Source organism: Zea mays, chromosome 3 (assembly GCF_902167145.1).
Source record: "Zea mays cultivar B73 chromosome 3, Zm-B73-REFERENCE-NAM-5.0, whole genome shotgun sequence".
In the NCBI taxonomy this organism is placed as follows: Eukaryota; Viridiplantae; Streptophyta; class Magnoliopsida; order Poales; family Poaceae; genus Zea; species Zea mays.
Genome location: NC_050098.1, coordinates 54,170,443 through 54,187,693, shown reverse-complemented (window position 1 = coordinate 54,187,693; position 17,251 = coordinate 54,170,443). Strand labels below are relative to the sequence as shown.

The 17,251-nt window shown below is 47.1% G+C and overlaps 3 protein-coding genes and 1 pseudogene across 3 annotated transcripts; 3 read left to right on the top strand and 1 right to left on the bottom strand.

The window, feature by feature from the left end:
* LOC103650098 (pentatricopeptide repeat-containing protein At4g01990, mitochondrial-like) overlaps positions 1 to 8,038 on the top strand; it is a 50,013-nt pseudogene extending 41,975 nt beyond the window's left edge.
* A 4,354-nt stretch (positions 8,039 to 12,392) lies between these two features.
* Positions 12,393 to 13,411, top strand: LOC103650097 (uncharacterized). Its single transcript, XM_008675756.2, has 2 exons — positions 12,393 to 12,405; positions 12,871 to 13,411. Exon 2 carries the CDS (start codon positions 12,873 to 12,875, stop codon positions 13,266 to 13,268), a length of 396 nt encoding a protein of 131 aa, XP_008673978.1. The 5' UTR covers positions 12,393 to 12,405; positions 12,871 to 12,872; the 3' UTR covers positions 13,269 to 13,411.
* A 182-nt stretch (positions 13,412 to 13,593) lies between these two features.
* Positions 13,594 to 14,674, top strand: LOC118476662 (uncharacterized). Its single transcript, XM_035966216.1, has 2 exons — positions 13,594 to 13,948; positions 14,034 to 14,674. Exons 1-2 carry the CDS (start codon positions 13,847 to 13,849, stop codon positions 14,622 to 14,624), a joined length of 693 nt encoding a protein of 230 aa, XP_035822109.1. The 5' UTR covers positions 13,594 to 13,846; the 3' UTR covers positions 14,625 to 14,674.
* A 213-nt stretch (positions 14,675 to 14,887) lies between these two features.
* Positions 14,888 to 16,486, bottom strand: LOC103651941 (protein ALP1-like). The gene is made up of 2 exons (XM_008677606.4): positions 16,209 to 16,486; positions 14,888 to 16,130 (listed from the first exon to the last, which is right to left on the bottom strand). The coding sequence occupies exons 1-2, from the start codon at positions 16,454 to 16,456 to the stop codon at positions 15,089 to 15,091; spliced, it is 1,290 nt and encodes a 429-aa protein (XP_008675828.3). The 5' UTR covers positions 16,457 to 16,486; the 3' UTR covers positions 14,888 to 15,088.
* Between the last annotated feature and the right edge of the window lie 765 nt (positions 16,487 to 17,251).

Below are 17,251 nucleotides of genomic sequence, written 5' to 3'. Positions count from 1 at the left end.
GGACCCTTCAAGGTAACGGGAATACACCGACCCAGGGGTAACCATCTAGCTACGACTGAAGGAGCGCCTTACCCCGATGCCGAAACATCTCTGTAAGTTCTATCCATAGGACAAGTCTAGGGGGGTCGAATCTGTTTCCCTTTTGTAACTAGGTAGCTCATATGTGTACGACAATCTAGTGGGGTCTGTCCCCATAAACCAAGCCTATTAGTCTGCACACATGCATGATGAGTTATAAAGAGAAACTACCCCCTCATTTGTGCCCCTATGATAGATCCACCTCGCTGCTCCATAGTCTTGCCTTGCAGTTTTTCAGATAATACCTTTTATCTAACCCACCCGTGTGGTTCCTATCTGTCCTGACGTTACGACATCCGAATTGAACAGCTAGGCTTGCAGTCTAGGGCCCCCGATACGAAAGTTGGGAGGTCCGATAGCCTGGGAGCCGGCCCTAGAGAACGGGATCTCGTTCCATGGGGTGGTCCGGAGCCCGTGTAGCCGCTCAGCCTGGTCCCGTACCATGGGCCTGCACGCTCCACCACTCCATGACGGGTACTTAGTATTTGGGGCTATAAGTCCTGTGGGTCCGACAACCTCGGGACCGGAGCTAGGGAATGGACATTAGTCTCCTGGGGCAGTCCGGAGCCCGTGCAGCCGCTTAGCCTGGTCCCGTACCATGGGCCTGCATGCTCCACTGCCCTGCGACAAGTGTCCTAGTACCTAGAACCGCGACCCAAGGGGGTCCGAACACGCAACTTGGCCACCCGGACTGAAACCTGCGAGTCCCGAGCATGTATCAAAGGATGGCAAATGTCAGACAGGGAACCCTATTGGTGTACTACTAACGCTCCCTAGCTGAAGCTATGTACAGATCCAGTTCCCAGTGATTTGCCTCCCGAGAGTTGTTAACAACCTTTTCAGATACGCTGGTATCCAGCCTCAACACAACAAGCCTGCATCCCAAGCGGGGGGGGTGCAGGTACCAGAGAGGAGTCAACAAAATCGCACACAGCAGAAACAAGTTGAAAATAGATAAGTGCTAATACCGCTTAATAAATAGTACTCTTGAGTACCTTACAAAAAGCGAAAGTATTACATCTGTTTTCAAGTGGAGCCCTAGTTCCATCTCTACTCTGCAGGTATGAACTACCTCCACACCAGTAGGGCCACGAGATAGCTAGCTCCGAGCGGCTCGCCAGCGGAGGCGACCACATCAGCACCGACGACGACGACCACCTCTGCACCGAAGACTCGCCAGCAGCGGCGATCACCTGAGCATGTACGCCGCTGCGGAAAGGTCCTCGCCCCCGTCTTCCTACGAGAGGCGACAACGAGGCCATTAAAGCCAAAGAGCCGGAGGTCCGGCAGCAAGTGGCACTAACGGTCTCGCTAGCGGAGGCAACCACCTCTGTAGTGGGCAGCCTCACCAGTGGCGACGACCACCTCAGCCCCACCAGCGGCAGCGACCACCTCTGCACCGATGGGCAGCGGCTGCCCCAGCACGCGCGAAGAGGTCCTCGCTCCCGTCCTCACTGCGGGAGTGAGGACAAGACCATCCAAGAATGCCGTCGCCGCCCCGCGGCGTACGATGTCTTGTACGACCCCCCGGTGCAGCCGGCGGCGCGGGAGAAGCCGTGGATGTGGCTGACCTGCGCACGGCGCAACCGTTGCCCGTGCGGTGGACGGATAGCCACGCCCTGTCCAAGCGACAGGAGGCAGCGCCGGAGGCGGCACCAAAGCCACCCAGGCCGAGGAGCCAGGCACACGGTAGCTGACGACGCCTCACATGGTCGACCCTGTGTAGCTGAAGTTCACCTCCTTCGTAAGGCTAGCGAACGCCCTTCTCCCCCAAATGCTGGAGGAAGAAGCGGGCCGCCAGCCCACGTGGAAGGCGGAGCGCCAACTCGGCTCGCCCTCCTCCCCAACACGGATGATGAACATCCTTGAAGCTGAGGGCAGGGGGAGGCCGCAGCCTGGCTCGCTTCTCTCCACCACAAGGCTGGTAGTCATCCTTGTGGATGACCACCGGCCGGAGGTTGCGATTGGGCTGCATGATGAAAATCCTTGAAGCCGAATAATGGTGGAAGAGCGCCAACCCCCACGGGGGTGCGCTCCTCCAACAGCAGCAAGAAGAAGACAAGATCGACGGCACCACCACGAGCGCGAGCTCTCCGGCGGTGAGGTCACCGGAAGGGATGGCCTTGACGCGGATCCCTCCAGAGAACACCGGCGCACCCCATCTGGAGGCCCGGAAGGCGGAAGGGCGCGATGGTCGCAAGAGGAGCGAGGCATGTCTACTGCCCGGGAGATCGACCCCTTTTTAAAGGCAGATCTCCCCACTCGCGCCCCCGAAGCGTCACGGGCGAAGTCTCCCCCGACGTGCACCAAGGTTCCCACCTTATGACACGGGGGCTAGGCCCCACATGTCATACAGACTGACCCGAAGAAGGAGCGTGCAACTACCCCGCGGTTATGCGCCCCTCCATTTTCGGGGCAACCAGCGGTCAGGAAGGCGAACCGCCGCACAAGGGGCATGCAACCGCCCCACGGTTAAGCGCCCCTTCATCTTCACCGTAACCAGCGGTCAAAAAGGCGACCCGCCACGCAAGAAGCTTACAACCACCACGCGGTTGTGCACCCCCTCAGCTTCGCTGCAACCGGCGGTCCAACCCAGGGGCCCAGGCCCACATGTCATGCAACCGGCGCGCCGGTTACCGGGTGCGGAAACATCGCACCGCCGCTTGCGCTAATGCCACGTCTTCTCGGGGCCGTCGCGAAAGTCTGAAAAGATATGTTTTTCAGAACCAGTGCAACGACTCGAGGCACCCCACGCATGGCCCAACAGTGACATTAAGTACGAAGGTCACGGGCCAGTCAGCCGTGGGAATAGGTGTAGCAGTCGGCATGACCATAGGCGGGCCGACAGTAATTACATCAACATGCGCGCAGGAGCAGCAGGCCAACCGCCAATCAGACTCTGGCCCCACCTGCAGACTCGCATCCTCCTCTGAGGCGGGCTCGGGGGCCACTGTCGGTACCCTAAATCAGGGGTACCCTCTTCTACAATATGAAGGCGCTACACCCGTACGACACCTCCAGGCCACACGGAGAGCGGCACCCGACCCCACCACATGGGCAGGTCTAGGGGCACCACGTGGCAAGGAAAGATAATACTTCCCAGGGTGCATCGATGGGTCCGGACCTCCGCAGAGGGACACCGGACCCCTGTACGTACGAGTCCGGAGCTCCCAAGAGGGCATGCCGGGTACCTCGGGTAAGCCCTAGGTCCTTCCGAGTAAGGGCCGGGCCTTTGCAAGGTCCGGGGACGAGGAGGATCCTGGCATGAGTAGGGTCCGGTGCCGGCACGTGTCCAGGCCTTGCCCTACGCTTCCCGCTCAGGCAGAGACCCGCTGCTGCCGCGTGGCTTGTGGCCCGTGACATAAGCCAATGGGTCGAGCCTGACGTAAGGCCCATACAGCCGTGTAGCCTCTGCATTTATTGCAGAGAGGACACACCGCCTGCCACCACACTGACGGGCGACGTGCCCTCTCAGCATTTAATGCGTCCTGTCCAATCCGATGGCAGACGGCGTCAGGGTCATCCAGCAGACGGCACGCCTGACCAGTCTGTTGGCGAACAGTGCGCTCGTGCTGAGCAGCGCACTGTACTCATCATTCCTTCTACAAGAAGCTTTCCCTGCACGCCGAGGATACGCAGATCTCGGGCGTCAGGACACAAGAAGATCGCCACGGCAGTAAGCATTTGTGGCCCCAAGTGCTATATTCTTTATGTCCCTGAGCCCACATGTCGGGGTTCAGTACCTTTGTGCATGCCCCCCTTCAGCTATAAAAGGGGAGGCATGCGATGTTACAAGGAGGCTCAATCTTTAGATCCAATCTTAGACTCACAAGCTCATACAAGCTCACAAGCAATACATCACACAGTGGAGTAGGGTGTTACGCTCCGGCGGCCCGAACCACTCTAAACCCTCGTGTGTTCTTGCGTTATTCCCGTTTTCCCTGCTAACAAGCAAAACGCCTAGGCCCCTCCTCATCTTAGTATTTAGGGCGGGTGCACTCTGCCACCCAACCGAAGATTTGCTCTCCGACAACTTTCTTGGTGCATGACATCAATGTTGTGCACAAGAACCAATGACGACATATAAGGGAGCTCCCAGAGACCACATATATGTGTCCAGTTGTGGTCCACTCCGAATCCTTCGTACTTGTCCCCCTTTTCATTTAGGACAAGGTTGTTCAGCTGAGCATATATTTCTGCTGCTTTAAGACGTTTAGGCGGTCCTTTGGTGACCACGATGTTCTTTATAAAGTTTTTCTTATCGCTCCTAAAGGGGTGTTTCCTGGGCAACCAGCGTCGATGATAATCGAAGTAAGTGATCTTTCCACCATGAGCAAGACGGAAGCAATCTGTATCTGAACCGCAATATGGACATGTCAATCTACCATGTGTACTCCAACCGGTAAAAATAGCATACGCCATGAAGTCATGCACCGACCACAAATACACGACTCGAAGTTTGAATATCTGTTTTTTAAAAACATTGTATGTTTCAACTCCTTTCCAAAGCTCCTTCAACTCTTCAATCAAGGGTTTTAACATGACATTGAGTTTTATTCCAGGATAGTTTGGGCCAGGATTGATTAAGCAAAGAAATATAAATTTATATTTCAGACAAAGAGAAGGTGGAAGGTTGTATGGAATAACCAAGACGGGCCAACATGAGTATGATGATGCCAATTGACCAAAAGGTGTGAAGCCATCGGTCGTGAGGCCGATTCGAACATTCCTCAGATCAGCTGCAAAGTCTGGATCAAACGTGTCGAGAGCCTTCCAAGCATCCCCATCTGAAGGGTGCACGATTAGGTCATCGTTATCACGGACACCTTCTTTGTCTCATCGCATGTGCATAGCGGTTTTTAGATAGAAACAACCATTTCACTCGAGGAGTTAGTGACAAGTAACGGAGCTGCTTATGTGCAACATCTGTCATCACCTTGTCACCCTCATCATTAACAACTTCCACAAATCTAGATTGTCCACATTTCAGACATTTTTTCTCTCCCGCATGCTCCTTCATGAAAAGCATACAATTATTTTCGCACGCATCAATCTTTTCATAATCCACACCGAGACCCTTGATAATTGTCTTTGAATGGTACATGTCTTTAGGCAACTTATTGGGCTTTGGGAGCACATCTCCTAATAACTTTAAAATCTCATTGTAACAATTGTTCGAGAAAAAAATACTTGGACTTAATGGCCATGAGCCGAGTCACAAAAGCGAGTATACTCACATCTGTGTGTTCATGCAACGGCTCTTCAGAGTCTTTTAGTAGTTTAAAAAATCTGGAAACCTCTGGTGTGGCAGGATCCTTGGAGCTTAGGTTTAATTCTAGACGTAGCGAATCTAGCATCTCATGCATCGCATCATCGCCGGCCCAATCATTGTTCTCCTCCTCTTCTACATTCCGGTTGGGTACTACCTCACCATGATGTTCCCACACATCATATCCGGGCATAAATCCAAACTGACAAAGATCTAGACTAACTCTTTTTTTATTAAGAAATATATTGTTTTCGTGTCGCCTATAAGGGCATCTGACAGTGCCGGTTAATGACAAGGAGAATACGCGGTCCACAAAACCTTTGGTCTTGGCTACCCAATCATCAGAATGACGTTCATTCCTACTCCAGCCATTGTACATCCATGCACGATCTTCAGCCATGCCTGAGACTATTAAACCGAACTATATCGTGAAAACATTATTCAACTTCGTTAAGGGTATCGGTCCTACATGTATAGGCAAGGATAGGTTCTAAACCTACATCAAGCTAGCAGGACCAAAAAAAATTTGGCATCATAACCTTGCTGCCACTAAACAATATATTACTTATATATAAAACAAAGAATGATATACTATTAATCAAATCAAACTAAATACCACATACCCTAATAATGCAAATATTCTACGTACTAATATAATGTACTTGTAAAACTGATAATATAATAGTACCACATATTAATATGAAATTAATGCCACAAATACAATATGCCCCTAATCCCTAAATCACATATACCACTAATACATTAATGAAATCGAACTAAACAATAATACTAATCACACACAGTAATCAAACAAACACAATTACAAATATATACTAATTTCGGCGGCAACTAAATAACGACCGTCGAAAATATGGAATAAAATATGCAAAAAAACCTATTGATAGGAAGAGCTCGGCGACGACGGCGGAGTGGTGGCAGCGAGGGCTCAACCACGGCCGGTCGACGGGAGCCGAGGGCGACGACAGACGACGTACGGGACAGAGCCAGCGGGGGCGTGGCTACACGGGGCGGCGCGGCGGCTCGGCGGGGGCGTGGCTGCTGCTGCGGCGGGCGCGGCTGGGGCGGGCGGCGCGGCGACGGCGTGGCGGCGACCGAGCGAGTGGATGGCGGTGACCGAGCGAGAAGGAGAAGAAACAAAGAGAATAGAGAAGGAGCCCGATGGTTTTAAAAACCTTATTTTCGGCGGCTGTGTCAGCGGCCGCCGAAAATAAGGTGTTATTTTCGACGGCTGTATCAGTAGCCGCAAAAAATAAACGTATTTTCGGCGGCTGTGTCAGAAGCCGCCGAAAATGATGTACAATGTTGTTGTGTAGGGTAGGACAACCCCCAAGCATTATATTAAAAGAAGACCTTCTCACGCAGGTCGAGGAAATCACCGAACCTCTGCCCCACTCATATATAGCGGCACCATAGCACATGTGAGAAACAACCGCAACCGAGATCGGGACTTAGACTTGTGCTTTGACATTTAAAAGATGAGGAGATTTTTTTTACCACAGTCTAAAATTTGCTTTCACTGGAGTCAAACCTAGAACCTGAAGAATACTATTCAGACCATCTAACCAACTTAGGACCTTTCACGTATTTTGGTGATCAGCTATGCAACATCGAACAAGATAGATAACATTGAAGAACTTCTAAAAGAAATGGTAGAAAAAAATGTGACTGCTGTATGGTCTGTATGGAGCACACTTGGTTGTATCTATGTCCATGTAAATGCCGGACAGGTTGAAAAAGCAGAAGCTGTTCTGAAGAAACCTGAGGGCCTTATTAGTGCTGATGATGGCAGGCAACCGTAGATTTCCTTATGAGCCTATATGCTTCACTATGCAATTTGAACAAGATCAATAGGGTATGGGTCTATGGGATGTGATAAAGGCCAAATTCTCCAAGGTAACCAACATAAGCGACCTCAGCATGCTTCACGCTCTTGACAAACAGCTCAATGATATTCACCGCATGAAATTTCGGTTAATTCTGTTACCCATGGATTGGATGAGATTGGAAAAAATTAAGAAGAATATTGACTTGCTTAGAATTTAAACCCATCTAATCTCAATCAATCCACATGAATTAAGAGCTAACAAAGCCCTTATATAGAGTGGGAATCTAACCATGGAAACTTTGATATAAGGCTGACAAATACGATGATTCGCGGCCATCCGAAGCTTGGCGTGACCGAAGAAGCAGAAACTTTTTGGGAGAAGGTCAAGAAAAAATGTGCAGAGTTTGACATTAAAACATGTGAGTTGTTTCTTGATCACACTACATGGGCAAGCGGGCCATGAACTGAGCACTGTATGAACTTGGTAGTGAATATGACCAAACTCTCCAAAAAAGCAGGGAAGCTCGATCAGGTCAGGACCTACAAGTTCCATAAGTACTTCGAAGAACACAAGGATGCTGACGTTGCGGAGAGATTCTGCTATGACATTGGGACGCTACTGAAGAGGTTGGGCGACAAGGGGCCATGAGATACATAGTTATCTTCATTTTCAATTTGAGAGATCAATTCTCCTGATCTCGTCCATGCGTATTAGAAATCAAATGTGGATCCAACGGTTTGTGTGACCTGTTGAAAACGTTTTTCTTTCATTGTGCCATGAAAAAGATAGCTCATGGCTGGGCCGGCCGGTGGTGTTCTAGCTTTTGGTGTTCTTACATGTGGATTCTTGCAAGTGCAACGTGAGGTCTTGTCCTTTTATTTTTTTTTGATTGAAACGTGAGGTCTTGTCTAGTCTAGCTAGGCCTTTTTGAGATACTTCTTTTTTTTCCCTACTTTTCTTCTGAATGAAATCGCTGTCACAGCACGAATCCTACTACAGAGCCATTTCTCTTTCCATGTCTTGCGGTCGGTGTGCCATCAGGTTGATGTCCTGACCACTGACATGTGCACGCTCGCGAGAAGTGTAGTGTGGATAGGTCTCTGTATAGAGCAGCCATCCGTGCGGGAAATAATTCCCTGGCAGGACGGTAGTCCAAAGCTGTCTCTACACGTGTGCCTTGGCTTCTGTCGTTTCCAACAGTGAAAAATGGTGGACCTGAACTAGAGATAAATTCTAGACTTTACAGTTGCGTTTAATTTGGTTCTATCGGACACCGAAAATCGGTTGCATCAGAATCTACTAGAGAACCAAATATAGCTGATTTTATTTCTCGTTTTTTTGGAATATCCAGCCTCACCATATTTTATTAAATTTTGTGTAACAGCCGTATTAGGATTGTGGGTGGGAAAAATGAGACACAATGTTTAACGTGGAAAAAATTCCCTAACGTGAAGGAGAAAAAAAACTACATTAAAACAAATTTATTAAGTGGTATGATGTAGAGGGTTGGTACAAACGGATCTATTTATATAGATAAAGCAGAAAGAGATAATGTCATATCCTTTTATTCAACAAACCGGATTCCTGATATCTAGCAAACCAAACGCATAGCCGTAGCATACTCTTACTAGTCGTAATGTCGTATTGTATCATTGTTCACATGTACCCATATTGTGTCATTCTTTTGTCAAGTGATCATTTGTTGTCAAATATGTTAGGGTGTTTTTATTGGTGCGTTTGGATTTTAAAAATATCATTACTATATATTCACCTACTTAGAGATGGGCCATTATAATTTTTAGTACTCTGACAAATACCATTATGTAGGCTTCACAGATATAGTTGGAGCGATTTGCAGATCACTGTATTTTAGTATCACTCAGAATACCCCTCTGCCCTCTACTCTCTCCCTCACAATGATGCATGGGCTTCACATATTTTAGTATCATCTTCCGCCGTTTTCAACTTCCATGCCACCGCTGTCGTAGCCACACGAGTGCGTGGGCGAGCTGGTAATGAGGCAACGGGGGGCGACACCACCCGCTGCCGCCACCACGCTGGCGAGCTGCAGAGCTGCCATCGTGATCATGCGTCATTGTCCCATGCAGCTAGGTCGTGCTCGCGGTGCCACACCATCGCCCAGGTCGTGCTCGCGGTGCCACACCATGGCCCTGGAACTGGAAGCTTATCTGTTGTCTCCGCACGCTGGCGTGCCAGCTCACTTTCGCATGAGATGTCAATGGATACCCACAACCTGATATCCTATGACTATTTCTTCAAAGTATAAGGTTGATGAGTAGAAATGTAAGATGCGCAACCAATTATTCAGACTAAGCATATGTTTTTTCTCCCAAATTATAATTTATTTGACTTTTTTGTGCCACGTTTAATCGGCCGGCTTGTCCTACTCATTTTTGTTTGCGAAAAATAAAAAATTCAAATACACATTTAAAATATATATTATATGCTAAACAATATCACAACAAAAATTAACAATAATTATAAATTTTTTAATAATACGATCAAGTCAAACTTAGAGTAAAAAGGTCAAATAAATTATAAATTAGAACAAAGAGAGTACAAATTAAGACGTTTGGGTCCTGTATTGCTTCCATGGCCTGCCCCATACTGTGCAAAGAGGACTCTGGACACAGCTCCAGATAAACGAAATCTGCATCCTTTTTCCAGGCCAGGCTACAGGGAGCGCCCGCACACGCTCAACGCAACGAGCATTAGCTAAGCTCAGGCACCACTTCAAGTTTCTTATTTATATCTTCTAAATAAAAGATTTAATCACCAAACCGTTTTCATATATCTGTTCCAAACATGTTTACAAATAAAGCTAAACCACCCATTCTATATATATATCGAACAAAAAAATCATGAGAGCAGTGAGTCCAAGCACTCAAAAACAAAAGTGACAGGTGACGCGACAAATGGATGGATGAGAGTGTAAAATATCTTGTCAAGTGTGTCTCGTGCAGCTATAGGACGGAGGTATTTATAGAATATTTATGGACTAGCGTCGTAAATACCTTTGTGTCCCTAGTTACCTGATACATTCCCGAAATATGATGTAAAACAAGGTAATTATAGGACATGGACCTGTTATTCTAATTACACCCAACTTTGTACCCTCGGTAGAGGCCGACAGGTGGGACCACTCATGTCCGGTCGAGAGTGGGCCCTCTAAAAGGGAAATAGCCTCAAACATTTCCTATAATAAATTTTGGTGTTTGACGACCATCACAAACCTGATGTATTAACTAGTTTGCCTTGTTGATCTTTTCTCAGGTGCATAAAGTTCACATACAATAACAAAAATGGCCCTTGGGCCAATTCAAATATGGGGCAAATCAGGATTGCACCAGCCTGAGGTGCATCAGACTGTCCGGTGCCCAGGCTGAAGCGCCCAATGAACTGGACGCTCTCGAGAAAACTCAGAGTTCCGCGGCTAAAATTCACCGGACTGTCCGGTGTACATCGGACTGTCCGGTGTACACCGGACTATCCGGTGAGCCCACGGCCAACGGTCGTCTTTGCAACGATCGACTGCTACAGGACTGTCACATGGTCGAAAACCGTCAGAATGTTAGAATCTGTCAGGGCACCGGACTGTCCGGTGTGCACCGAACAGTCTACCTAGCGTCAGATCCAACGGTCTACTGCTACAAACCCCAACAGACAGCTGACGTGGCATGCATCGGTCAATGAACAGTGCAGTGTCCGGTGCACACCAGACTGTCCGGTGTGCCCGTCGACAGAGAGCACAGCCAACGACTAGAATTGTGGTCACCACCATTCAATACACCCAAGCTTTCCACTCTCCACATTCAATACAAGAGCAAAGAATACATTCCAAAGACACATTCAAAGCTTCCAATCCTCTTCAAGTGCCACAATTAAGACAAGTGATCAATAGTGATTAGTGACTTGAGAGAGTGGGATTTGTGTTTCATTTGCTGCTCTTGTTGCTTGGTGTGCTTTCTTCATCTCTACCTAAACTTCCTAAGTGACTTGTAAAGCTAGCAAGAGACACCTAATTATGTGGTGATCCTTGCGGGGTCTTTGTGACCTGTGAGATTAAGAAGAAGCACTCAACCGGTCTAGGTGATCGATTGAGAGAGGGAAAGGGTTGAAAAAGATCCGACCTTTGTGGCCTCCTCAACGGGGAGTAGGTTCATTGGAACCGAACATCGGGAAACAAATCGTCGTGTTCATTTGTGTTGATCATCACCATTCGATTTGTTTCTTCCCTCTCCCCTCTCTCTCAAAGTTCTCTTGCTCACAATCTTTTTGAGTTAGCTCCCAAAATTATCCGCATTGTTTGAGCAAATCATAGCAAGAAGAACTATCTTCCGCACTCCATATTCATTATTATTTGTTTCTAATCCTAACCCCGGGCGAAGTGCGTGTTCAAAGTTTATAATTTTCAGATTTCGCCTATTCACTCCTCTCTAGGCGATTTTCACCCTCCTTCCAAAGAAATCAAAGATTTTGTCTTCGGCAGACACACTCCCGTGGTAGAAGTAGAGAACAAGTGGTCCCTCATCAGAAATCAACACGAGATGTCTCGCCTGCAGGTATCTTCGCTGATTAGCATGATCCTGAGGGGCCGAGCGACGTTCTTCTAGGGTCTTCATCATGGAAGCATGGGGACGGACTTTGCTCCTCAGGCTGTCTCCAACAGCACCCTGTAAACGGTCCTGTCCTCTAAATATAGAGGACTGTCAGGTCCCCTACGACTCCAGCAAGGGACTCTATACCGTCCTTTAAATTTTAGAGGATGTGGCAGGCACTCTAAATGTGGAGCGCTCCGGGAGTGCGCTATCCGCGCTGTTCGTCCACCAGCCGCCGCCAGGAAACTTCCCCGCATTCCTACCCCGCGCTGGCGACTGTATCTCCCGGGGCCGAGCCCTCGATCCGGCGCGCTTCGCCGCCGGCATCGAGGCAGGAGGGCGAGAAGCGGCCGTGCGGAGGCGGGTCTGTCGGCGTAGAGCTCGCACCCCTTGGAACCGAGGCCGCGCGACCCCCCGCAACCGAAGATCCAAGGCAGCTTCCCCCTGTTCGTCGCCGGAGAGTCGCCATCGGCAAAAGGCTTCGTCGTCCGCCGACTTCGTCGAAGGCAGCCGGCAAAAGGAAGAGAAGGTCCTCGCCGCCGTCGTCTTCGTCTTCGATTCGGTCCACCGAGCCAGATCCGCGAACAGCGAGGTACGAACTACACAGATCCTTTTTTGTTTAGTACTTAATCATTACCGTATTGTATTGTTCGTATTCGGTGGTATGGATTAGGGTTTGTGGGATGTTTAGGGTTTACGATCTTGAGCATTGTAAATAATGCGCTTCAATTTCATGCATCAATGGCTTATTGTTGTGTCCGGATGCTTCAATTTAGACCGGATTTGCGGGATCCATTTCGGGTTTGGGGGGGTTGTTCGTCCCCTATGATTCGGTTCTGTCCAGATTCAAATTACTCAACATTAATTTTGTATGCGACCATGGTAACCTAATCTGCAAATTTATAACAGGTTCACATAGATGCAATTTATAACAGGTAACCTAATCTGCAAATTTTAACTCTATACTCATAGTTTGGAATCCCTTCGATTGAGTAGTTTGTATAAACTACGTAACTTGTAGTCGGTGTTAACTAATTGAACACTGTGTTTGATGTAGCCATGGATTCGGAGAACGAAAAGCTCCGTAAAGCACTGGCTACTCTGCTCAGAGTTGTTCAAAAGCGTAGTTGTGACATCGTTGATGTCGTCAAATCAGCCTTCCAGCCTTTCAACTCACCTTTGGTCGACGAATTGAACCGAGCACTAGTTGAGATTGACGACCTCGCCAAGGATCTTGAAGACGTAGCAGTGCAAACTCAGTGGGAGGTAGAAAATATGGCTAAGAGTGAAGTGAAAGAACATCCACAACAAGAGGAAGCAGTAGAGGAGCTTCTCATACAAGATGGTTCAGAAGACGAGCTACTGATAGACGAAGAGTCACCAATTAAGTATGAAGACCTTGTGGGCTACGACGATGGTCGTGACTACTCAACCGACGACACATATCCGTACTAGTGTTCTAGGTTAAACTTCAGTACAAGTATTGTAGCAAGTTTAGGTCTATGTTCAGGTGTACTTGTCGGTTGGTATGATCATGCTTTTGGGGGAGTTTAATGTTCTGGTCTATGTAAACTGAATCCGGTTCAGTTACTACAATAATTATTGTGTTTTGTTGGACTATGTTTGCCTTACTTTATACCATGTTACATGATGACTACATGCTCATTTATATCATGTTTGATCTGCCTGTATTGCATAAAATGGGCAGTGATTGGAACCAGGTGATGTCTCAATATGGAAGCTTCCTTATCCAGATTGACGAGCAGCCTATCGGAACACAATATTCTGAATTTCCAGTTGATGGGCAACCCGAGGGCTCAAGAACACCAGCTGTTACTAAAAAGCCAACTCAAAGAACTAAGCTAGCAAACTTCACTGCTGAAGAGGACACAAGGGTATGCCATGCATGGCTTGCTGTTAGTTGCGATCCCATTATTAACACAGGCCAGAAACGTCAAGGATTTTGGAGTAGAATTACTCAAGCATACAACTCAAGACGAGGAACATTGCCAGAAAGGTCCACAAAATCTTTGATGAGTAGATGGGATACTATCAAAACACAGTGTTCCACTTTTGCTGGATACATGATGGCAGTCCTCCGACAGAATCCTAGTGGACTCAGTGACGCAGACAAGGTACATCTTTCATGTAACATTTTCACATCACTATTTAGAGGTTTGTTAGTAGGTTCCTGTTGTAACCATTTGTTATATGTGGCAGACATCACTGGCAGCTTCTAGGTTTGCAGCAATTGAGAAGAAGCCTTTCCACTTTTTACACTGTTGGGCCATTCTTAAGGACCAACCAAAATGGATGGACAACCACATGGGTCAACAACAACAGCAAGCCAATGCTAATCCCACTCATTCTAACACTGTCGATTTGGATGCAGAAGAATCTGTACCTTCAAGCTTCACATCCAAGAGGCCCCTTGGTCGAGATTCTTCGAAGGAAAAGGCAAAGAGGACTAAATCTGTGGACACATCTTCATCAGATTCTGAGTTTATGACACACATGGGTGATCTTTCTTTGGAGCGCCTGTCAGTGTACAAAACAACTGTTACAACTGAGGAAAAGAAGTTGGATTCAATGAACAGAAATGAGAGGCAGAAATTGCTCCTTGAGAAGAAGAAGTTGAACCTAGAGAAATTAAGGCTTGAAAGGCAGAAACTAAAGGAGGACAAGGAAGATGAGATAATGATCTTAAGCATGGATTTAAGCAAATGTAACCCTCTACTCCGCCAGTACTATGAAGCCAAGCAACAAGAGATACTGGCAAGGGTTACTGGGTCTACTTCATCTGGCCAGTGAAGGTTCCTTACTTAATATGTTTGTTTGTCATTTATGAATGAGGCGTACTCGGACTTGTTACTGTGAGCTTGCTGTCGTGAGACCCTAATCTGGTTTGTACTAGATTAGGGTAGGTCGTCTTTGAACTATTTGTTTTCAAGTTATTGTTTTGAACAATTTGTCATGGTTTGTACCTAAATGTTTTACTATATGTGTTGAACTATTTGGTTTCATGAACTGTGAGCTTGGTGCAGTATTTGTTTACCATTTGTACACACATGTGGTTGCATGACAGTAGTACTCCTTGTTATTGAATTGAAACAGCAGCATGAGACACTACGACACTTGGACACTAAGACACACAGTACACACACTTGATAAGAAATGGACATGACACTAACACAGACAGTACAACAATGTAAAGTAAACAAAGAGAGTTCGACAGTAGATAAGAACAGCCATGACAGAACTTGTTGCATTGTGTCCTATGCAACTCCGGATCCATGTCGCGCCCAGTGATGGTGTATCAGATCTACCTGAAGTTGAGTATATTTGTTGCGGTCTTTCAGTTGGTTGTACCTTTCATTGACGAAGTCGTTGCGCTCTTCCATTGAACCTTGAGTTGTGTCTTCCAGCACTCCGATGTTTTCAAAGGTTGTGTTCAAAGACAATGGACCTTCGTCTTCTACTATCATGTTGTGCAATATTATGCATGTTTTCATGATGTCCCCAATGTGTTCAGGACTCCAACCGTATGCAGGTCCACGGACCACACCCCATCTCTTCTGGAGTACACCGAAAGCTCGTTCTATATCTTTTCGAGCAGACTCTTGAATTGTTGCAAAGTGTTGGGTTCTAACGTCGTAGGGGTTACGGATTGTCTTGACAAATGCGGGCCAGTCAGGGTAAATCCCGTCTGCTAGGTAATATCCCATATTGTACGTGTGACCATTCACAGTGAATGAAACCGGAGGTGTGTCACCGCTCAGATGCCTTTCGAAAAGGTTTGAACGGTGAAGAACATTTATGTCGTTGCAACTACCTGGCAGACCAAAATATGCATGCCATATCCACAGGTCATACGACGCAACAGCTTCCAAGATCATGGTAGGATGTTTACCACGCCCTGTAAACATCCCCTTCCATGAACTTGGGCAGTTACGCCACTCCCAATGCATGCAATCAACACTACCAAGCATACCAGGAAACCCACGTGACTCGCCAACTTGGAGAAGGCGTGCGATATCTTCTGCATTTGGTGCACGGAGATAATACGGAGCAAACGCGGTTTGGACGGCCGTGCAAAAGTGTTTCAATGCCTCATGAGCAGTAGATTCCCCAATACGTACGTATTCGTCAACGGCATCAGCTGGAATACCGTAAGCAAGGATTCGAACAGCAGCAACAACTTTCTGTAGAGCAGAAAGACCAATCTCACCCGCACAATTTGGACGCTGAATAAAATAAGGATCCACTTGTTGCACAACATCAACAAGGCGCTCAAAGACATGGCAACGCATGCGGAACCTACCATAGAATTCATGTGTCATAATAGGGGTCATGAAGTTTTGTACATGGTAAAAAGAATGTGTTAATTGTAAATACCTCCTACGAAATTGAGCATCCGTGTACACCGGGTTCGCTCCAAAGTAGTCCGCTCGGATTCTTGCATCGCCGCTCATGTGATCACGATGAATCCTAACACGCCCTGGAATCGAACCACCATGACGACGCTCATTGCGTGCACGTCGCCTCCTATTGACCATGTGCCTCGCCAACTGCAACTCTTCTTCTTCCTCTTCCATTTCTTCCATCAAGCGCACAAGAAAATTGTTTTCTAAGTAGGGATTCATGGTTGTCGAGTTTGTAAAGGCAAGGTTGAGTGAAGTATGGAAGGCTCACTTGGTATTTATAGAGGAAGTAAGCTTCGGATAGAAGACGTGCGCTTGTCGTGCAAGGGAAGCTAGGCTATGGCTTCTCGAAGAAGAGTACTGCCTTACGGTGCGAGCTTGTCCATTTCAAAACTTATTTTGGCAACGATATTATACTATGTGGCGCGTTACCGACAACAATTACACAACAACAAAACAAGCAATGTAATTATTATTGATATTACGAATTTATTGCTTTGAAAATTAATAAATACAATTTTTTCGGATCATTTATATAGTGTCAAATGAGAAGAAAACAAAGAAAAATGAAAAAGAAATGGAAAATGTGAATCTGTTAACACTGTAGCTTTAGGGGACGGAATTTAGAGGACGCTGCTGGAGACGGAGAATATATAGAGGACAGAATCTTTTAGAGTGTTCTGTAAAGGACAGAGAATATTCCTTTAGGGGACGAAATTTAGGGGACGCTGCTGGAGACAGTCTCAGAAGCTGAGCCCCCGCGCTGCCTTCGTTCTTTCTGGTTGTCTGCCCTGCATCGTAGATCCTATTAATTGGTAAATACGCTGGGTGATCGAGGGTTGGTTCCGTCTTCACCCCAACACATGTACTTAAGATTAAGACTATTAAAATATAATCAGTGTCTATTAACATGTAATTTGTGTCTACTAAATAATTTTGACATTTAATTGGAGTCTATTAATTGATTAAATTTATTTAATAATTTTTAAGCTCATGCAGCAAGTACTCATGCAAAGC